General features: G+C 40.6%; 2 protein-coding genes across 5 annotated transcripts in view; one reads left to right on the top strand and one right to left on the bottom strand.

Moving 5' to 3' along the window:
- Positions 1 to 1,331: 1,331 nt before the first annotated feature.
- On the bottom strand, positions 1,332 to 9,706 carry LOC138059515 (anoctamin-7-like). Its single transcript, XM_068905163.1, has 8 exons — positions 9,359 to 9,706; positions 8,456 to 8,738; positions 7,079 to 7,231; positions 5,043 to 6,559; positions 4,340 to 4,473; positions 3,752 to 3,995; positions 3,340 to 3,489; positions 1,332 to 2,312 (listed from the first exon to the last, which is right to left on the bottom strand). The coding sequence occupies exons 1-8, from the start codon at positions 9,391 to 9,393 to the stop codon at positions 1,955 to 1,957; spliced, it is 2,874 nt and encodes a 957-aa protein (XP_068761264.1). The 5' UTR covers positions 9,394 to 9,706; the 3' UTR covers positions 1,332 to 1,954.
- Positions 9,707 to 21,349: 11,643 nt separating this feature from the next.
- LOC138060751 (uncharacterized) overlaps positions 21,350 to 22,876 on the top strand; it is a 3,175-nt gene continuing 1,648 nt past the window's right edge. Inside the window, exon 1 of one of the 4 annotated variants that reach the window (XM_068906604.1) lies at positions 21,350 to 21,485. In XM_068906604.1, coding sequence (XP_068762705.1) covers positions 21,449 to 21,485 — 37 coding nt within the window. In that variant the 5' untranslated portion in view covers positions 21,350 to 21,448. Of the gene's footprint in view, positions 21,486 to 21,565; positions 21,637 to 21,663; positions 22,192 to 22,833 lie in introns of those variants that run through there. The other 3 variants (XR_011134424.1, XR_011134422.1, XR_011134423.1) reach the window with 3 other exon arrangements.

The raw sequence follows: 22,876 nt of genomic DNA, 5'->3' as shown, positions 1-22,876 counted from the left end.
TTAACAGGGAACATGCAGTTGGCGCAACGCTGACAGCACTCGCCTCAGTCCTCCAATGTCCGGCACCGTTGTGGCCTGAGTTTAATTCCTAGTAGATTTCAGGCACGGCGGAGCCGGAGGGCCTGGAAGGCTTTAGCTCCCCCAATCTCAAGCAAAAAATAAAGAATTTAAAACCGCTTTTACCGTTGATCCACGTTTACCTTTTTGATATCTCGTCGAGAATGCTGAAAGTAGCATTTTCGAGATTCAAGATTTCTACATTTTCTTTCGGAGAATTCCCCCAGAACCCCCTACAAGTTAGTGTCTCCGGTGCTTACTTATTAGTTCCCCCAATACAAAATACGTTCCGCCGACTCTGGATTTGCAGTAGGGAGTTTTAGCAAGGACAACGGCAACGGCAACGGGGACGTCACAAATTTGCATATTTAGTAGGCAAAAACAATAGCTTTACACGCTCTGCACGCGCGTTTTACATTGTTGTCCATTTCTTTGCCGTCGTCAGCAAAACAACAACGTGAATTCGAAATAGCCAAATTTGAGGTTTTATGGAGGACGTCAGCACTTGAGGATAAAATTTTATTTTCTCCCCCAAACTGAGCTTGACTCATATCGGTTTCATTCTTGAGGGACTGCCACACCATTGTCATGTTAAAAAGCTTGGAATAGTGTCGAATTGATTACAATAATGGGAATGCAGAATGCTTTTCATGGTGATAATTCTTTGCAGCGATGCAAAGCAATTGGCCATTTCCGAGTTGCTAAAGGTAAAGTAAAGTCACTTTATTTAACTTCGGTAGTTCCTTCAGCTACGAGACTCGTATCAATGGAATCCGACGGTGCGCCGTTTACCCCCCTCCCTCTGTCAGTGCTCTGTTTTAAGGTGATTTAAAGCTATAGCTACAATAGCTACACGGATCAGAGGAAAGTCGAAACAGAAGTTGACGTCACCGAGGATCGAACCGGGAAGCTCTCGCTCCGAAAGCCGCGCACTAGCCATCTGAGCCACGACGGCTGTTTGTCTCGGTTTCGAATTGAGTCTTGGTGCTCAGCCATTGAAAGGGAAATGAGTTTGATTTGCATAACAATACGTAATATTCATTTCCATTTGAGTGGTTGTGCACCAGGACTCGCTTTAAAACTGAGACATGCAGCAACTCGGAAATGGGCTATTTGTGACGTCATCCCGGTTCGAACCCTTTTCCCCTTTATTGCATGGTCATGCATAAAACTTTGACTACTTTCGCAGTCTTTTAAAGCGAATAAAAAGGTTCTAAAAACAACACAATGTATTTGGGATGATTTCGGAGAATATATAAAGTGGAAAGGTTTGTTGAGGTGATAGGCACTTTAATGGCAAGTTGTTAGTTCTTTCCTTTGCCCGAGAGGCTACCAACCGCGAGGGTCCTCTGCTTTTCTCCTCTCATGAGAAACCAACAAATGATTTATCTGCTTTAATTTTATGTGATGTGATTCGATTTGAATTAGCGTGAGTCTCCCCGATTTGTAAAGTATTAGTGATAAGCAAGTAAAGCTTGCGACTTAAATTAAGTGATCATTTATGCTGATAAATACAAGAACCACCTTTGACCACCCCAAACTTTTGAACTATCGGATCTTTGTCCTTTTCCATGAGCCGAATGACAAGATCCCGGAATGAAAAAAATAAATAATTAATTTCACCCCGAAAAAGTATATTTTACATCTAACCTATCCTGCTAATAAGCCAGACCACAAAGTTGCATGGTCTAAGTCTTCTAAATTATGGGGAAAAGTGGTTTTGTTTTCATTCGTCGTTTTGAGTGACGGTTATAGATTTAGGGAATCTTTTTTCAAAGCATTAGGTAGCCTAAATCATATATTACAGTTCCAAGATAATGGGCTAAAATGAGCCTGACGACCGTCCATGCCCCAAAAATTTCTCAGTGGGCGCCAAGTGCTTATTCTCCAGTTTCTTTCATACTGGGTTTACACTTAATCTGCTTCCAGCAAGACTTGAGGTCCTGTTCTTGTAGACGTTTTCACACGACAAATAAACAGAATTGGAAGAGCCTCCATGATGTGATTCGCGCGCGTCCAGATCACGCGACGAGTCAGCCTCGCTTGGAGACAGGCATTCCCTGGCGATGTAATTTTCCCGCTTAATCTTCACTTCGAGCTTGTAGGGAATGTCTGGAATCAGCCAGTACAAGAAGCCCACCGTAAAGTACACAAAGTATTGGAACAACAGGACAAAAATGAATCTCACCGCCAGGACAAAGAAATACTGGCGATTGAAATCATAAGGCTTGGAGGGCTCAAAGTACTCCTTGTATCTGAGAACGAAATAACAAGAAGAAAGCAGTAAAAAGATATATAAATATATATGTATTAATGGTGACTCTGCGATACTTGGAAAAAACACGAGTGTTTCTGAGGGGAGTCGAACCTGTGATAATGAAATTACTGACTCGATTTCTCAACAACTGATCGATAGGTGTGGAAGTAGATATTAAACTGTCCTACTATAGGGCTAAGACTGAAACTGTTGAAAGATGGTCACGGTGAAGTCAATTTTAACTCCAGTAAACGAATAAAGATATCATTTCACAATGGTAACTTAGGAATAGTCGGAATATGTTTTCCACCTTCTTAAGCTATTAAGCTCCCTTTCAGGTAAAGGTAAAGTCTCTGTTGCGAGCCTGAAGGCCCATTAAAGCCGGCGCTTATCTCCGGTTTCCGTAGCATGAAGCGACTAGGAGTATTTATGCTCCCCCCTGGATGGGATGCTAGTCCATCGCAGGGTTACCCCCAGCATTACGCCGGTACCCATTCGTACACCTGGGTGGAGAGAAGCACCGTGAGAGTAATAAAAGTGCCCTTGCCCAAGAACACAACACAATGTCCCCGGCAAGGCCCCGAACCCGGACAACTCGATCCGGAGTCGAGCACACTAACCATGAGGCCACCGCGCCTCCCTTACAACATCCCGTTAATTTTGAACATGTTTGCAATGGGTTCAGAGCTCTGGGTCTTTGAATGCTGCTTCAATAACTTGAAGGGAATGGGGCTGTAGGTTGGTAGGTTATCAAAATGAATATTTGTCAAACTGGAGCCGAACAGAAAAGCAAAACGAAATGATTCCATTTCAATATTAATTTACCATTTGCTCGGGAGTTATACATGAATCACCTTGTAACACAATGTCACATTTTTCCAAGAAAATTACTTAGTGCCTTGAAAAATGCCGTTGACGACCCCCACCGTTTTACAAGCGAATGCGCTTTAGAAGGTAAGAGGTGAACTTTTTGCATATTTGTTTTAGCTCATATATTTGTGTTGTAAACACCACAGGTTACTTACCTACAAAAGGACTTGTTGTACGGCAGATTCAAGAAGGGGTCCCTTGGCAGCGATATTTCTTTAAGATCTTCAACGTTGAAGTATGACAAACTGTTATTGACATAACCAGTCAGAGAACCATCTGGACTATAAGCGTATTTGTAGACTTCTCTGTTAAGTAAAATGAAGGCAAGACTGATTTAAAAAAAAAATAACTCCATGCGATTCGTTTTTCTTCCGGTTACTATGCCTAGCTGTAGTGAATTCTTCCCCGCTGACAATTTCTTTCTGCTTATCCTGAATCTTACTATCCCAAGATTGCAACTGAACCCACCGAGCCCCACGTCCTTCACAGCGGGTGGATCTTATTCCGGCACAAAGTCCGCTCATCAACACCCGAATGCCCTCCTGATGCTTAAAAAATTTTTTTTACCTTGGAATGAACTCAGATGTAAAAGCGATGACGAAGGAGTTAACGCACACAGCCACCCAACTCATCGTTCGAAGAATAAAAAACCACACCCCAATTCCTTCCGCCCGCTCGGCGACTGGCCTGCGGAAGTTTACCAAGAAGTTGATTGCATCTATACGAAGTTCCACTACGTTGTTGATGAGTGCAAAAAATGGGGCCAGCGGAAAAGCTGCTACGAACATTGTAACAAAACCAAACTGGATAACTGAAAATTAAAGGCAAGATTACTGTCATCTAAAACCATCTACAACAGAAACTTGCACTGAGTAAGTGAGAAACGCGTGTTGATTTTCCCTTTGTATGCTTTGCGGTTGTTGCTGCTTTTGACTGATCAAAATCAGAGTTAATTGGTACCAAATTAAACGAGCCAATCGTTACGCAAAGCAAATGCATGCAGCCTTCGCAGAGCGCGGGAAAACTTCCAACACAGTTGGTCTTGCTTTTATCTCTGATTGGCCAAAAATGAAGCAAATTCTTTTCAGCCAATCACCGAGCAAAATATTGCAAAATCAAAACACCATACCATGTTGGATACTCTGAATAACTCACCCATGTCATGATACTCGTAAAACATTCTCAGATCGGGCTCAACGTTCAAAAGGTAATCTGTCTCCCATTTTCGGGGACGTCCGGTTTTGTCTGTGACATCATTTGACCTCTTATACCACCAACGCTTCAGAGATCTGAAACCCAAACATTACAATTAGATTAAGATGGTGAGATTGAGTCTTACTTGTATCAAAAGTTAACGTTACGCATGAACGAAATTAACGTAGTTTGGTTTGAGTATATTCTCAATCACGAAACCGACCCAACTCGGAAAACTTTAAGATTTGTCGTCTTGTGACAACTCTAAAATATAACAAAACCAAGCAAAAATCAAAAAGAAAGGCTGCAAATAACACGAACTCTAGCGACGCTCCTACATTTTTGGACCCTTTACCACCTATCTCCCGGCGAAAGCACAGGACATAATCTTATATCATCATACCATATCATACATCTTTATTTACCCTCGGATTTTTAGAGTAGCTTGGTGTAGCTAATATCTCCGAGCATTTACCCTCCCAACCATGATACACCACAGAAGACAGACCAATCGATCAATCGATTGCTTTTATAGTTGCGCAAAGAGTTCATAGCATTCGTATTTCATTATTGTACGTCCTTGATATTCGTTATGACCATTTGAAACACTTCTATAAAGAGAGGCGCAAGCATTTTGGATGCTCACTGCTCCCTGTAAACTTACGGTATTGCAAACTTGGAGATAGAATTAATGAGTTGTTTTCCCACCATAATCACACCTAACTGGATACAAAGCTCAATAAAACATCCTGATGGATCACAACCTTCCATTCTGCCACCATTAATGCGATTGTAATTGCCAGGATATCCAATGATCAGACTGCTCTTGAAAAATGCGATGTAAAACAAGGACGAATACATGTTCACCGACTGAAAGGAAAAAAGCTTCAATGTCAAGATATTTTGATAATCTGTCCTGGTTCTTGGCATTTCCCACTCCGTGAGCGCAATGGCGATCTTTTCATACACCAAACCCAATACTGTAATGGCGACAAGATTTAAAATCGAAGCTGTCAGGGAAGTTATCACACGAGCCCCTTGTTTGATATCCTCATCCGGGTTTGCAGACAATGCTGCGACCACCGCCGTGCGGTAAACGATCACACCTACAAGCGTGGCAATTACCAACAGAACCATCAAAGAAACTACAACAAAGGCGCAGGTAAACTTTCCAGCCCGATGTGCAAAGGGAATGAAGGGTTCGTCTTTTCCAGTCACAGGATTTTTTCGCCTTCTCGTTGCTTTGGCGACAAAGGCTGGCCTCGGGGGTTCAAACTCTTCTTCAAAGTGGAGCATATCCCATTCGTAAGCTAAGCTTATTTGTTGTCTGCGCCACATTTCTAAAAATATAGTCGCCCAAAACGACATAAAAATAGCAAAAAAGACGGTTCCTTCGTGATCAAACAGATGGGTGATTCTCGCGTAATCGCAACTCTGTGTTAACGTCCAGTAGCTGCATTCCTTATCGCACAGCGGACACATGTAAAACAGCTCCGAGTTATTCTTATCGCATATTTCTTTTACAGGTATATAGGTTGATACGCTAAATAAACCAGCTATGAAACACCAGGCACCAACCAAAGCAGCAACCACAAGCATAAAGTTGTACAGTCCCAACCAAGCGAAGTAAAAAGCAATTCTAGTGCCAAAGTAATTCTTAATCATATTTAAGGGCTGATATTTGTACCACTGCCAAAAAGACGCCCAGTTGTCCTGGAGACGTTGTCTGTCATTTTTTGGGAGATCTTCGTCGGATCCGGCTGCCTCCGGAAGATGTTCGTGCAAGGGATATGCATCAGTATAGACACCCTTGTATAGGAGACGGGAGATTCCGAACTCGTCAACTTCCTTTGACGAGTACGTTGTTGACATTAGTAAGCGATGGGTCATACGACTTCGGTCAATGGCAGAGAAAAACGTTTCTTTATCATCGATGAGAAAGCAATCGGCCTTCGCTCTGCTGAAAAAAGCTGTGACTTTGTGATCGCTTGATTTCATGGCAGATTTGTCCTGGAGTTGAAATATGTTAAGTGCATCCTTAGCTTTTTGAAGCCACTTGTTATTGCCCATGTGCAAAGGAGAGGTGTCAATATTGCGGACAGGGGCCCGAATCATCATTTCCTCTGCGCATTTAGCAAGGACATCCCAAGGGGTATGAATAAGCACGAAGATGAGATTGTCCTGCAATATAAGAAAGAGAAAACGATCTTCATTCATCAGTTATTTCTATGCGGTAACGTAGAGTACAAATTACAGCTAAAAAAGCCTGAACTTTAAGATGCCGAGAGGGCCGTAAGTTCAGTTCATGGAACACATGGGCAGTGACGTTAAGTCCCATTAGCCTCAGGTGGGGAAGGGAAGTTAAATTTGATCCATTAAAGAGAAAGCTCTGTTCTTTTATTCCCCCCCCCCCCCCTCCACCCCCTCCAACCCTCACGAAAAAAAAAAGACACAAAGACAGCTGTTGTCGAATTGAGCCGGCAACTCAATTAGTTCGACTGCTTACTCACTTCTATTTTTTATAGGGAATTAATGATCATGCATACGAGTTGTAAAGGGAATTCGAGAATATAGACCCTACCCCGAGGAGAGGTGGAGAATTCTAACTGACAAATCAGGAACTGAGATGTCACGTCTTAATACGATGGAGACGATTAAATCCCTGCCGGGAAACTAGTCCACTAAAGGAGGATTACATGCCTCTTTGCCTGTCGAGTTCACACGTTCCAGAAACAGTCCTTGTTTCACAAGATTCTCTTCGAATTTTTCTCTCATTTCTACTTTCTCTTTTTCTTCTTCGTCATTTTCCTTGCCCTGTTCAGCTTCAAAATATGCTAGCACAAAGTCGATGTTCTGCGTAGAAAGGAAAGACAAATACATGAGCACAAACTCGTTTCTGAGTTGTTTCACAGCAGTTTGAAAGGCGTTTAGTAATAGCCCACAAATTAGGACCATTCCACTACGAATGAAATGAACCACTGAAAAAAAAATACTTTGTATTATATTTATTTTATCATTGCTACTCAGGTGGTTGTCAAATGAGCCGGGTAAGATGACAAGGGGTGTGTTTTCGTCAAATACAACTTTAACTAGGGGACGTAGTCCCCGGTGTTGTGGTCTAACCTAAGCTGGACGGGGGCATCTTTCACTTCCATAAAAAATTAATTGTAAACTGCGTAACAAGCAGTCTGGCTAAAGTCGCCCACAAAAGTATTGTAAAATTAGTCCTGAAAAGCCCCGTGGGGGAGAGACTAATAGCAAATCATTGTATCTCATTGTAACTCTTCTTTGTTTACTGATACTGCTCTTTATTCATACACGATAAAAGTTCATCAGGAGTATACAAACGTTCATGAGCTAAAATCTTTAAAAGGACGACGAACTACAAATATCATGAAACTATTAATGTTTTAAGGTGTAATGTGCTCGTCAGAAGGATGGCAAACTAGTTGCGACTAGTTTCCTATAAATAACAAAGTTTAAAGAAGTAATTAACCCACCTTTTCATGAATTCCGTGTACAACCAATTTAAAAATTCAGATTAATTAATCTTGTAAATTGACAAAGAGCTTTTGCGAGGGTGGTTCCGGAGAACTACCTTGCGGTGTCGTGTATCTTTGGGAAGCAAGGAGGAAGATAGCGTAGGGGTTATTTGAATGACCTAGTCTATAAATTAATGGCGGGGGGTCCCAGAGTGCCTGGTTTTCCAAACTACTCATGGTTTGGATAGGCTTACACAGACAGAGAAGTTCGTTTCGTTTCCATTTACTGGTTTTGCAAAACCCACATCGTTCAATTCACACTGTTGTTCTTTTGCCACCAAGACTAAAACAAAGCCCTGGGAACGAGTTTAAGCACCATAAACAGCTCTCTGAACAAAGAGTTTGAAATTGGTCATTTGAACTGCTGGGTGATAAAATGCGATACAATGCCGAAATCTCCAGACTCTCATAAATTTATTCAACACTCCCAATCGAAAAGACAATTTCCAAAACGTCAACTACGACACCAAACGCCAAACAAACCACGCAACCATTTATATTTACTAACTGACGAATTTCTTACCGCTTTTAATACCTTATTAAGCAGCACTAATCCACCGCAGTCTTGCTGGTTTGAAGTTCCATGATTTCTGCTTTCAAGTAGCAATACTTCTTCCATTGTCAAAGGTTTTTCACCGTCAGTCAGCTTTTCAAGAGTGAGTTGTGACGAGTTTATGGCAGCGACGTAACTATCTCGCTTCTGAGATGTGCGACTCCACCGAACAACATGCTGAGCCTCGTCCCACGAGCTCTGCGGTTTGCTGGTGCCTGGGGCAGGACTGTCTTCCACCTCAAGATCGGTTTTAAAAACTTTATCCCTGAAAAATATCCAATATATTTTCACTTTACTCTATCAAAATAAGTGCTTAGGTAATTGTAAACCAACAAGACATGTTGTAGAAAACATGTTCGGGTGGATCTAAGCCTAGTAGAACACCTGTGGCAGAAATGGTGGCCGGGCAGATATTTAACCACCAAAGATTGTTTCCTTTGTTTTTCACGAACATTTGCCAATATTTATAGTTTTAGGTGTTTACAATAACCAGTAACAATAAAAATGACTCGTGGACTTAAGTGATAGAATGAAATTATTATCGACGTTTTTGTTTTATTAAATTTCTGATGGCCACCTGCCTTACTAATCAGGCCACACTAAGCTCTAACTTGTTTTTTAAATACCCTTTTCGACTTTCTAACAGTGCGAAGTGTAAAAGTAAAGTTTTACCGAAAAACTTTTTTTTCTTGTAGTAACTTATACATATTTATTATTAGTCTAACTAAGAACTTATGATTATTCAGATATTCGGCTATCAGGTATCTGGCACGTTATGAATACGAAAGTATTGTGAAATATGAAAATCAATGAATTCCCACAGGTGACAAAAAACCGAAAGAAATGTCATGAAATCGAAAGAAAAATGATGAGCGAGGAACCTACCTTCCAACGACACAAAACACTCTTTCTTTCGCCATGTGTCCTCGAGCAGATACGGTGGGCACACTACATATTTGTCTGATTTGAGGGAACTAGCTCGGCTGCATTGCTAATTTTAGTGTCCTGTATTAATTTATGCAAACAATTGATGTTTTACGGAGTTTTTAATTTGTGCCAAATTCATGGTGACCAAAAGTGAATGACGCATCAACGCCAGTTCTCAGCAAGGCCAAACCGACAAAGCACCTGGTCGAAATAACGATTATTTGCTGATGTACAGAGAGGACGACCGTCTTAAGTTCGCATTTGTTGTTGCAAAGCTCAACAAACCTGAACAGATCACTTAAAATCGTCTACATAAATTAAACAATACAAATCCCAATGTTTTGTTTTTGTTATCACTTCAAGGAAACTGCTTTGTTTTGTTGAATAAGAGTAATTAAACGGAAATGGTGATGTAACCAACTTATAAACTTACGAAGATGACAGATTATTACTGGGCTAACAGCGTGTAAAGTTAACCTCCATTTGTTTCGTTGAGGCCTTCTTTACTTTTTATAGCATTCTTTGAAAAGAAGTACGCCAATTAAAATAATTTTTCCGTTATCGTTATTCGATGTTTGCTGTATGCGCTGTGTTTGCCCTCTTATTGCTAACGCCAAAAGATATTTTGTTTGTTTTGTGGGCCATTGAAATTCAGTGATGAACGTCGTTTACATAACATTTCCTGACCGGGCAGGTTTCATGGATTTCCACTTATGACAATCAGATTTTCTTTCTTTCATGCGATGATCGATCGCGAGCAGAAGGAAAGCAGTGCTATGGCCGACCCCAGCCCGAACCAAACCTTTGTCATGATTTCTCTGTGGCCATTGGACTAAGCCTTCCTTCTGAAGAATGCCACACCAAAGATGAACTCGTTGCCAAAATAAAAGCAGACAGCTTTAGCAAAGACGCCGTCATCGAAAAAAGTAATGTCATTTCTGTAAATAAACATTGGTTGTAAGCGAAACTTTTCTCGGTTAGCTAGCATTTAAATACAAGGTTGCAGTATTCTTCACAAGACTGCCGCAGAGGATTATTGATTTACAGCGGCTAGTTTACGTTTTCAATTATCAAAACTATTAATTTGGCGATTTTGCGTCATAGTTTTCCAAAGGCAACCGAACAAAGCTATTTTATAATGCAGTGATCATAAAAGTGACAAGTGCATGACGATTATTAAAAGGAAAGTCAGTAGCAGCATGATTTGATAAACCGCTGAAATTCAAGCCGTCTCCTCCCTGGCCAAACCGTATTGATTTCTGACTTCGTATTCGCCATTGCCTTGGGTTCAGTATTAGAAAGGATTACAAAAATGTCGATCCTTTCCGCAGGCCAACGTTTCGATATTTGTCTAATACTGCTGTCAGGCATTTCTTCAGTTTTAAATTAAGGGTATCCGCGAATCCCGGGATACTGCTGCCATGCAAAGACCCTCTAAAATTTAGTTTTTGATAAATATCTTAAAAACCTATTTGCTGACCGAGTACTTTTCCAAATTTCAAAAATTCCATTTGATTCCTCACCTAATACGTTGTACGAGAAAAATTTACAAAGTAGAACGAGTGTTATTTAGGAAAACGGTGATGAGATAATTTACGAAGCGGCAAAGAAAGGAATCTTATTTGAATACAAAAAATCGAGGTAGGTCACCGGCCAAAGTTCGAGCTATTGCTAAAAATATCTGATAATTCTTTTTTTTTTCCGATTTTCTCGATTTTTGTTCAAATCCTCACTGTGAACGTGCCCATGACTACAAGCATGAATCATATGACTGTCACATAGGAAAGTCTAGCAAAGTCGTTGACTGGAGCCGTTCACAAAGGAAGAAAAAGGGTGCGCTCCTTTGGAATGATCCGGAAAAGGATCGCTGATCCAAGATCACTTGGATCAAGGTACATCAGAGGAACCGATGAATCCGCTCTGGGAAAGGACTATTCGGTTCCTTTGATGCACCATGATCCAAGTGATCTTGGATAAGCGATCCTTTTTTGGATCATCCCAAAGAAACGCTCCTTTGGCAAAGGAATACTTTTTCAATCCAGTTGCGCTCGACAATCGTTGCGTGAAAGCAAGGAGTAATTTACAACCATAGTTCTAACAAGCTTAGCAAAACTTGAACTTATCTTCTCAGTTATTACCTGAAGTTAAAGAGTTACCAAAGTAAAGATACATTAATCATAAATAGGCGGAGATAATAGAAAGTGAAAATGGATCTGACTATTGATTACTGATTGCTGGAAACAAAATCTAAATATTCCACACGGAAATTGAAACTGAAATCGAACTAGTGATTTCATCTTCAAAATACACAACACGAAAACCGAAGAATTGCCTAATAAATTAATTGAGAAAGCAAGTCAACGTAATTCGCTTCATTTGCTCTAAGATATGTTACTTATTGATGGATGCAATGTGTGATCCTCAGTGCATAGGTGATCAGGTTCATGATTTATAGCTAAAGCAGACCAACTTGGTCTAAGTTGTATTCGAGGGTATTGAGCCAATTGAAATTTCTCTTTGTTCTGAAAACTTGCCTTCATCTAAGCACTGGGTTTGCCTTACTGACTTACTTTGAAAGTTCTGTCCACTCAATCGCACTTCAAGTGCGACATTAATATAAGGGTTGTTGACGATTTCGTATTAACACTACCTGCAATTGTGGCTCTAGAGGAATGTCAAGGATGATAGTATATCAACCCAGCAGCACAACTCAAGGACCTCAGTTGACAAAACGTGGTTGTAAATCAAGCCAACACGTCGTGTGGTCTTTCGCTTTCTTTGCTTTAATATATCCCATGATTGACTGAAATACAGGGGCACCCAACGTCAATTTTCGGAAAATATCCGTTGGGAAGACGGTTTGAGATCTAAAATTTTCGGAGCATTTGTTGTAAAATTCCTTGCTTGCCTGCCTGTCCTAGGATTTTCGAATTTCTAAAAATTGGTTTAAATGCCCATTTTTAACAGATTTTTTACCCTAAAAAGGCCCGGGGGGGGGGGGGGGGGGGAACTCCCATATGAAACAGACGGGGATGCTCGTCGTCTCGCTTAGGGGTGTAAATTTTGGATTTTGGTCTCGCTTAGGGTGTTCCGGGCAAAACGCCAATATTTTATGCCACCAAGGTCTCGTTTAGGGTTCTGCGAAGTAACACAGAATTACGCGAAGAGAAACAGAAGTCAAATTTCCTTTTAAATTTTCTTTTTAGATAAAAGCATTCGATGATTATGCCTTTTTATCATTAAAACTCATTGCGTGTCGTATTTTTGTGTTTTTAAACGGTCTCTTTTAGGGGTCAAAATTTGCTTAAGCCACGCCTAGATTGGTCTCCTTTAGGGGTTAAATTCAAAATTTCCGACGAGCATCCCCGTCTGTTTCATATGGGAGTCCCCCCCCGGGTAAAAAGGTCACCTAGAATTTTTGGGAGCCATTTTTCTGGCTAAGATTTTTGGAAAGGTAAGTTTTGATCCCTATAATTTTCGGATCAGTACACTTTTAGCTAGGGAATCCGAAAAGATGAAAAATTTTTAGGGGATAAAAATATGCCCATATCTACCGTTTAAATACTAAAATACGTTTAACGATGCTATGTCTAAGTGGTTTTGAACTATATTCTCGTTGGGTGCGCCTGTGAAATAGTTCAAGATCATTCTGCGAAGTGGCTTTTGTATAATATCGATTAACTGCTATTGGAAAAAAAAATTCTCCCACTGGCCAATTGTAGATCTGACTGAAGCCAAGACAGGTAACCATGCGATATGAAAATCGAAAGCGGTTTGGCAAAGAGTACATATTAAGTTTACCGACTATCTAAATGATTACCGACTATCCTTACCCAAGATATAATGTATTGAAACCGGCAAGCTCGACCTGAGAAAAAATTATATCGCCAACAGCAACCTGGGTGATGCCCTCTGAAAGTGCATCAAATAAAAGCGGGCACCAACCGAAGCAGTGTGCTTGTACAACGCGTCACGCAACCCTAACTCAACACTGTGCTTGTACAACGCGTCACGCAACCCTAACAAAAGCGCAGGCTAGCGGTCAAAATTCGGACGAATAACAGTTGTACAATTATATTTCCAATCGATATTTATCAATGAAATAGCATAATTCCGTAAAAGGTCATAAATGACCAAAATACACTCTTTCACCAAAAATCTGACGATTTTTAAATTCAGTATAAATGTTATCAAGGACAATTTCGCGAATGTGGTGCATGCTCACTCGTTATCTACTATAACATAATTCGTCTCACTTGGAAGTTGAAAATATATATTGCTAGAGATCATCGTGTAAGTGAAAAGGGAAGTGAGCTTCCGTAGGATGGTCAGTTAACTCCCCGAGCATATCTCCCTCATCATCATATCATATTTCTTTATTTACCCTCGGATTTTTAGAGTAGCTTGGTGTAGCTAATTTCTCCGAGCATTCACCCTCCCAACCATGATACATCACAGAAGACAGACCACAACACCGGGAACTACATGCCCTACTCTTTGCGACAAGTGTGTGGGTTCTTTTACGTCCCACAGGATTATGAACATTGAAGGGTTGTGAGACGGGACCTCCGGCTTATCGTCCTTATCCGAGAAGACTAGAGAGTCTAACCATTTGCAGATGTAATTACAAAGGCAGCACATTCTCCTCAGTTATTTAAAGACCCTGAGTATTGGTCCGGCCGGAGTTGAACTCACGACCTCCCGCGTGACAGCCCGGTGCTCAACCAACTGAGCCACCGGTGCGCGGTCCCTTATTTAATGCCTTTGCCGGCAACGTTAAAGTTAGTTAAATCGTTTTTTTTAAATGAAACTCCTTGCAGTCTTGCGACTGAATTACGAGTATTAAAATTTACAATAATCAATAACGAGTATTAAAATTTACAATAATCAATATACATGTATAAATAGATTGAGAACTTAAATTATAGTACTATGTACAGTAAATTGAGAAAGCGCTAAAAAAAAATAAAAAAAAAATTCGTCTTACCAGTTACAATGGCTCAAAATAAAACTGTTCTTGAAACGATTTGTTTTGCATAGTGGCTTACTAAACTTCCTGTTTGATCTTGGAGCTCTATGTCATTGAACTGCTTTAGGTGGCAAAAGCGCAGCCAGTTTGTGATTTACGTGATTGACGCACGGGAGAGCGGCCTGTGTGAAAGCCAGGCTCAAATCGTCATGGGAGTAGGACGTTTCACGGGCAGTGTGCAGAGAAAGCAAGATATCTTTGATAAATGCGTTCACGGTTCTGTATAGATACACAAATACGCTAGTGTTACAATGCGCATTAAATGAAATATAGATCTCTAAGCTCTAGGTAACTATCAAAAGTATTGCGATACACCCTCTGCTCTCCCTAAGAGGCTGATACTTGCTGAAAGTTGCGTGGGAAGGCTCCTGTGATGATTTGCACGATCCGACAGTCGCATGCAAGAGGTCAAAGTTCAGACCAAGACAAAACGAAGACTCCATGACAGAAAAATAGAACATTTCAAGGCCCTCGCTAAAAGTGACCATTCACCAGCCATTGCTGATCATGTGAAAACCACTGGTCACGACATTAAATGGGATCATTTTGACATTTTAGCGTCCGGAAAAACTGACTTTCACTGCAAAATTAAAGAGACTTTGTTCATTCAAGAGCTAAAGCCTTCCCTTAATGTCAATATTAGTAGTGAGAAGTTGTTGTTGTTTTAGCTATTACTTCTCATTATGTCTAGACACGTACTGCTGCAGATAATTTTTCTTAGTCTAGGTTCCAGACCTCTAATGTTTACGATATATATAGAGAGAGAGAGAGAGAGAGAGAGAGAGAGAGAGAGAGCCAGAGGAAAGGGCACTTTTGTAACCGGAAAAGGGAACTTTGGTAACATTTCAGGGAACTTTTGTAACGACCATAGGGAACTTTGGTAACAAAGGGCACTTTTGTAACCTAGGATAGGGAACTTTAGTAACGAGATAAGGCACTTTCGTAACCTGATAAGGAACTTTAGTAACGAAAGCGGGAACTTTGGTAACGAAAACACAGGAACTTTAGTAATATAATCAGAAACCTTACATAACTCAAATCAAGGTCCAGTTACGGGCCGGAAAAATGAAGCAACACCGTCTCAACTTTACAGAAACGAAGAGACTTCACCTCACTTGCAGAACGTAAAAATGAACTCCTTTAAATATCCTTCCGTTAACTTTTGACGATGTATTTGTATATCATCAATAAATCAGAGTAATAAATTAGTATGGGATGATATGTTGTGGTGCGTGTCGTGTTTAGTTAAGACGGTAGCAAACGAGAACACACTGTGGCGGACACATTGTTGCTGACACAAATGTTTCCGTTTGCCCGCTCGCGAAACATAATTGCGGACACAAAATTTGATTCCGAGACAAAAAATGTTTCTGACTTCTTTCTCAAAACATTTTGCGTCCACAGCAAATGTTTCTTCGTTTGCTCGCACAATGAAACATCATGGGCAGCAATGTGTCCGGTACAATGGGTCCCCGTTTACCACCAACTTTATGTCACTACTAGTCATTGGGAAAACAACATGTTCCAACTGGCAATGGATCCGTTGTTCAAACTTATAATGCTGGTGACTACCCAAATTGTCAACAATAATTGTCATGATATTGTCAAGGGCAGGACGTAATACAGCAAGTGGTCTCTGCAAATGAGTAATTATTATCGCAAAGAAAACAACGTGATTCAACTTCATTTTGTTAACACAACCAAAAAAAAAATTGTTAATTATTGATCCTAACATGATGGCATGAAGGAGTAAAAGCTACCAATGATTCCGCCTTCAGAAACCAAACAAGAAAGCTTAAGAAAGCACCGTAAAACTTTCCTATTTTCCTATTTTGAGAAAAGGTTTCACTTCTAGTCTTCAAAGTAATACTGTTGGAAGGGAAGAAGAGAGACCCTGGGGACGAGGTTGAGTCGATGAATGAAAACTGTTAAAGAGCAACCAGTAAAACACACTGCCACCGCAACATTTTACGAGAATGCACAGGCCTAATCACTGAATCGAGCGCTCAAGGTTAATCAGTAGACGAGTGCTTTCTTCTTCACACGATCGCGCTTAGGCTTAATCAGTAAACGAGTGCTTTCTTCTTCACACGATCTCATGAAAAGTGTAGTTAACAAACGGCAAAATGAAAGCTAAAATTTTAGGAGGGTGCTTAGACCTAATCACTGAAACGAGCGCTTAGGCTTAATGAGTAAACGAATCCTTTCTTCTTCACACAATCTCGTGAAAAGTGTAGTTAACGGAACCGCAAAATGAAATTTAAGAAGTAAAGCGATTGCAGAATGCCCGGTTTAGGAACAGCGTTGTTTATCTGAATATCGTTTTCTGTCCCATGCCACTGCGGACAAGCAGCATTGTTAAACACGACTGCGGGACTGCGATGACAGTTTCTTAAGTAAGGCATTTAGCGTACGAGGAAGCAGCATTGTTAAACACGACTGCGGGACCGCGGTGGCAGCTTTTTTTAAGTAGGACATTTGGCGGGCTGGGTATTTGTTACGACTTCGAATGTTTTGAGGACAGGTAGCTTGCAAACTAAACTGAACGCAGGGTTGTCGGAACAACAACAAGAAGATTTATTCCAAAATGAACTTAGTTTCCAGCACGTAACTTGATAAACTTACACGGCCTCCGCCAACTTGAATAAACACTGCTTCTGTCACACTTGACTAAACACGGCTAACGCCAAAAACTAATTAGAACCTTCGCGTGGACTCGTCTACTTATATACTCTGACAATAAGCTTCTAGAACTTTCTAAAACAGTAAACAATCTAATTATAGAAAGATTACAAAACACACCGATTTAGAAACGCTTATGCACAAACCGAAAAATACGAACTCTCGCGAAGCATCTAGAAAGTAACGCTAGTTAATTGTGCTAGTAACGCAACGCTATTATTCGTAACAGTATTCTACAAGCTAGCCGAAACTCAAGTAGAAGGACGAACGATCAGATCGACCGACTGCAGATTGGTGGTCACCGCTGTTTGAGCCCCCTGTCCCGGGACGGGTCTTTCTTTGATTTTCCTTTTTACTGAGATTACAGTTAGATACAGAAAAGTTTATTTTCCATCGGATTAATTATAGCACCCGTAACGCTAGTTTCTCTGAAAAATAAAATAATAAGAATAATGATATGACGATAAAAATGTCACGAATGTTACAATGTCCGACGGTGTCCGCCCTTAGCGACCCCGCGCCGGAAGCCACTTAAATAGACGATTATATAGGAGTGGCTGTTTTCATGAAGCAAGGAAAAATGGATTAGTTTTGTTGACTTGAAAGCCGCCGGCGATGACAGCGCGAGACTGACCTATCCCTACCCTCCTTCGTCATGTAGACATAAGTTGCCTCTTTAATTTACAGTGCGACGCGCCTTACCGTGTCAACCTAACAAAGTTTTTTACAAATTCCCCGCCAATCAGAATGTGTGAATTTGATTGACAGTCACGCCTCCTTGCAAAATTCGCACAGTTGTAAATTGAACACCGTTGCTGGGTTGGGTTATTGAAATGACGTATTTACAAGTAAATTGTCAAAAGTGAAAGTTTGTTGGGTGGCCACGGTAAGGCGTGTTGCACTGTAAAACACTCATAAAAGCATTGAATAGCTTACTCTAAAAGAGGATAATTGAAATATTACTAACTCCAAAAAAAATAAAAGATCCCAAGGGATAATTGTGACAGAGTGTTGTTGAGTACTGAAACAGAGTGGAATTTGGTATTCCAGGTCAACTTTTTCGTATCGCTACGCTGTTCAACGTGACTTCTAAGATTTAAAAGCTAAGCGCCATGATAAAAAGAGTACAAGGCAAGAGACAATTTGCGTAAAACAATGTTTGCTATTATATTTCGAAAGCGACTTTCGTATGTGGTGAGTCTCAAACGGAATTTGGAGAACATTATACCCCTTTTCGTGGTAGCGCAACGGCGAAAAAAGTGTAAAAATAACTTTTCACAGTTCTAACTCCCTTTTGTTTGCAAGGACAAATCTGAAATTTACGTCAGTTATTGCCGTCAAGATAATGTTTAATTTGATTGCATTAATGATTGTTATCTCTCAAGAAATTGTGTCGAAAACCCTTGCTGGAACATATGGCAAACCAGGAACTTTCGTAACGTTGACGTTTTTTAGACATGGTTAAGTTCAAAGTCACACCAAAAATTTAGAAAAACTTCAATTAACTTTATTTTTTCTTTGTTACATTTCTTAATACCTACTTTACCTTATGTCAAAGTTTTGTGAAGATTGAGTTATTCAAGGAGGCACAGTTGTGATTTAAAAGTCGCAGTGTAAGAAACGGGGTTTTTGCGAATCGTGATTCTTTTCATTGACATGAGAAGTCATACGGAAACACGTCAGATTTTTCTGAGCTGCAATATCTCAAATTTAAAATTCAGTGGTAGTCGAGAGAATCATATGGCGTCGCAATGGTAACCCAATAGCTACAATGAGATAACAAAATGGTGTAAAAAGCTTTTAATGAAGTGCTTACCACTGCGTAGGGAACTTTTGCACCCTCTTAACGACTAATAATTAAATAAAAAATTTCGGTTTTTATTGTGCATTTCGGGGGTTTGCATGCACAAGGCGCCCACTGGGAGGCTTCTTCCATGTCAGCTTGAGATGTTACCACGTTACATTGAGGAAGCTATAACCGAAGGAGGGAAATGTTACATATGTGCCCTACTTTTCCTCTGGAGAGAGAGAGAGAGAGAGAGAGAGAGAGAGAGAGAGAGAGAGAGAGAGAGAGAGAGAGAGAGAGAGAGAGAGAGAGAGAGAGAGAGAGAGAGAGAGAGAGAGAGAGAGAGAGAGAGAGAGAGAGAGAGAGAGAGAGAGAGAGAGAGAGAGAGAGAGAGAGAGAGAGAGAGAGAGAAAAGAGAGAGATCGTTTCCCTTATTTCTTGGTTCCCTTTTCACTTCGGTCCGCGTTGAACGGACCAATTGAGTGTTTTGAAGAATCGTTAAATCCGCCATTTCCCATTTTGTTCGCCCGGTACACGTTGAAGGAGAATCTCGTGAGACAGTGGTCAACCCTGTCTGGGATCGCCACCGAATTTGAACGCAGGCCCTACAAGAGACAAATAGACAACTTATTTTTATTCGCCATTTACTTGCAGTTAAAGAGAGAAGCGATTCATCGTAAAGTCCCGGGATATCCGTAAGATCCGGCCAATCCGAACCCTCCCGAGAACTTTTCGGCCAGCTCGCTCAACTCATCTTGCATTGAAATATTCATGAGGTACGACCTGGCCGAAGAGTTTTCCGACCGGGACCGAAATGGCCGGGACTCGAGAACTTTCCGAAAACAAAATCGATATCATCATATCATATAAGCTCTGTAAGACAAAACTAAACTGCAAGTAGATTGTGAATGATCTATTTATAGCCGAAGAGAGAAGTTATGTGATGCAATATTCATAGCATCTCCGCGAAATCCGTGATATCCGCTTTTTCCGACCAAGCTGAGATAATAATCAAGTGTCACGTGGGACGACAGAGCGATACGAATAGCCGTAACATCCGGCCAATCCGAACCCTCCCGAGAACCTTTTTGTCGGAAAAGTCGGATTTATCGGATTTCCCGAAGATGCAACGAATATCTAACGATGTAAAACAACTTACAGTTAAATTGACAAGTTATATGATAAGATATTCATGGCATCTCCGGGAAATCCGTGAAATCTGACTTTTCCGACCCCTTCTGAGATAATAATCAAGTGTCACGTACCGAAATGGCCGGGACTCGAGAATTTTCCGAAGACAAAATCGATATCACATCATACAACCTCTGCAAAACAAGACAAAACTGCAAGTAGATTGTGAATGATCTACTTACAGCCGAAGAGAGAAATTATGTCATGCAATATTCATAGCATCTCCGGGAAATCCGTGATATCGGCCTTTTCCGACCCAGCTGAGATAATAATCAAGTGTCACGTGGGACCACAGAGCGAGACGAATAGCCGTAACATCCGGCCAATCCGAACCCTTCCGAAAACCTTTTTGTCGGAAAAGTCGGAAACCATCAATATCTGGTCAATATCCGGAGAATGGTAACAAGAATAACAATAACCATCAAACGGAAAAGTACTGGACTATTCAAAGGAAAGTTTAAACAGAACATAACTGATAATAATAATAATAATAATAATAATAATAATAATAATAATAATAATAATAATAATAATAATAACAATAATAATAATAATAATATGTTTTGTAAAGATATTGATAATACTTACAGTAGTAAAGAGAAGTAGACTGTTTAAATATTCATATCCCCGTGAAATCCGTCTTTCCCGTCTTCCAGTTTAGGATTGATTCAAGGGCGGACACTTGCAGTGTCACTGATTTTCGGGATGTAATACATCATGCAAAGTGCATACTTATTTGAGAAGGAAAAAGACGGATTTCACGGATTTGACGGGGATATGAATATTTAATACTTTTTACTTCTCCTTACAACTGTAAGTATAATATATAGTATGTATTATAATAAGAAAAGTGATAGTACTTACAGTAGTAAAGAGAAGTAGACTGTTTAAATATTCATATCCTCGTGAAATCGGTCTGATATCACGGATTTCCCGGACATACTATGAATATTGCATCACATAACTTCTCTCTTCGGCTTTAAGTAGATCATTCACAATCTACTTGCAGTTTTGTCTTGTTTTGTAGAGATTATATGATGTGATATCGATTTTGTCTTCGGAAAATTCTCGATTCCCGGCCATTTCGGTACGTGACACTTGATTATTATCGCAGAAGGGGTCGGAAAAGGCGGATATTACGGATTTCCCGGATATGCTATGAATATTGCATCACATAACTTCTCTCTTCGGCTGTAAGTAGATCATTCACAATCTACTTGCAGTTTTGTTTTGTTTTACAGAGCTTATATGATGTGATGATATCGATTTTGTTTTCGGAAAGTTCTCGAGTCCCGGCCATTTCGGTCCCGGTCGGGAAACTCTTCGGCCAGGTCGTACCTCATGAATATTTCAATGCAAGATGAGCCAAGGGAGCTGGCCGAAAGGTTTTCGGGAAGGTAAGGATTGGCCGGATCTTACGGCTATTCGTCTCGCTCTATCGTCCCACGTGACACTTGATTATTATCTCAGATGGGTCGGAAAAGGCGGATATCATGGATTTCCCGGAGATACTATGATTATTGCATCACATAACTTCTCTCTTCGGCTGTAAGTAGATCATTCACAATCTACTTGCAGTTTTGCCTTGTTTTGCAGAGGTTATATGATGTGATATCGATTTTGTCTTCGGAAAATTCTCGATTCCCGGCCATTTCGGTACGTGACACTTGGTTAATATCGCAGAAGGGGTCGGAAAAGGCGAATATTATGGATTTCCCGGATATGCTATGAATATTGCATCACATAACTTCTCTCTTCGGCTGTAAGTAGATCATTCATAATCTACTTGCAGTTTTGTTTTGTTTTACAGAGTTTATATGATGTGATGATATCGATTTTGTTTTCGGAAAGTTCTCGAGTCCCGGCCATTTCGGTCGGAAAACTCCTCGGCCAGGTCGTACTTCATGAATATTTCAATGCAAAGTGAGCTGAGGGAGCCGACCGAGAGGTATTCGGTTCGGGTTCGGGTTAGCCGGATCTTATGGCTCTTCGTACAGCTCTTTCGCCTGACATGCCATTTGAATGTTATTTGAAATCAGCCGGAATAGCCGGATTTCCCGGAGATGCTATGAATATTACATCACATAACATCTCTCCTCAACTGTAAGTGGCTTCACACAGGTCTACTTGCATTTTTGTTTTTGTTTCGTTTTGTTTTTGCTTTGTTTGCTAGGGTTATATGTTGTGATTTCGACCGCGTCTCCGGAAAATCCTCGAGTCTCGGCAATTTCGGCCCCTTCCAGAAACTTTGCGGCCAGCACTCTCGTCTCACATTTCACATGCATATTGATGATAAATAGTCTGGTCAAAAGGTCTTTGAAAGGGAACGGAAAATAACCGGATCTCAATATCATACTACAGAACCTCTCCTTTAACTGCAAGTTTACTACATGCATTAAACCCTAAATCGATGACCAGTTTATTCGTCTTCGATTCTCGTCTAGCTCTGTCACTGGAAGGTGCTCCATCGATAACTTCTTGAGAGAGCCCGGAAACGACGGATTATTTGGCTGTTCCGAAATTGTGTTTACATTATTGTATTGTATCGTTTTTCTCTTTCGCCCAAAATGATGCAGATATGTCCAGAAATGCCTCTAATTAGATGCACGCCGTTTTAATAAGCGTCGAATGATGGCCACTTGAAGTAAGGCCTATTTTGTTCTTTTTCGCGTTCTTTTTTTTTGGTTTGTTTGTTCGATTCTCCGGTTAATGTGAGTGTCTGTTTTGTTTTTGTTTTCGGTCACCGCGCATTTCCCTGGGGTATTTGGATGCCGCCGAGTAAGGTGCA

This window comes from Montipora capricornis, chromosome 8 (assembly GCF_036669925.1).
Source record: "Montipora capricornis isolate CH-2021 chromosome 8, ASM3666992v2, whole genome shotgun sequence".
NCBI lineage: Eukaryota > Metazoa > Cnidaria > Anthozoa > Scleractinia > Acroporidae > Montipora > Montipora capricornis.
This window is presented reverse-complemented; position numbering and strand designations above follow the sequence as displayed.

Coding starts and splice junctions, on each gene's coding strand:
- LOC138059515 (XM_068905163.1), bottom strand. CDS start 9,393: ATGGCGAAAGAAAGAGTGTTTTGTGTCGTTGGAAG. Junction 3,996..4,339: donor TTACGAGTATCATGACATGG/GTGAGTTATTCA, acceptor TTTAATTTTCAG/TTATCCAGTTTGGTTTTGTT. Junction 3,490..3,751: donor ACATCTGAGTTCATTCCAAG/GTAAAAAAAATT, acceptor TTTACTTAACAG/AGAAGTCTACAAATACGCTT.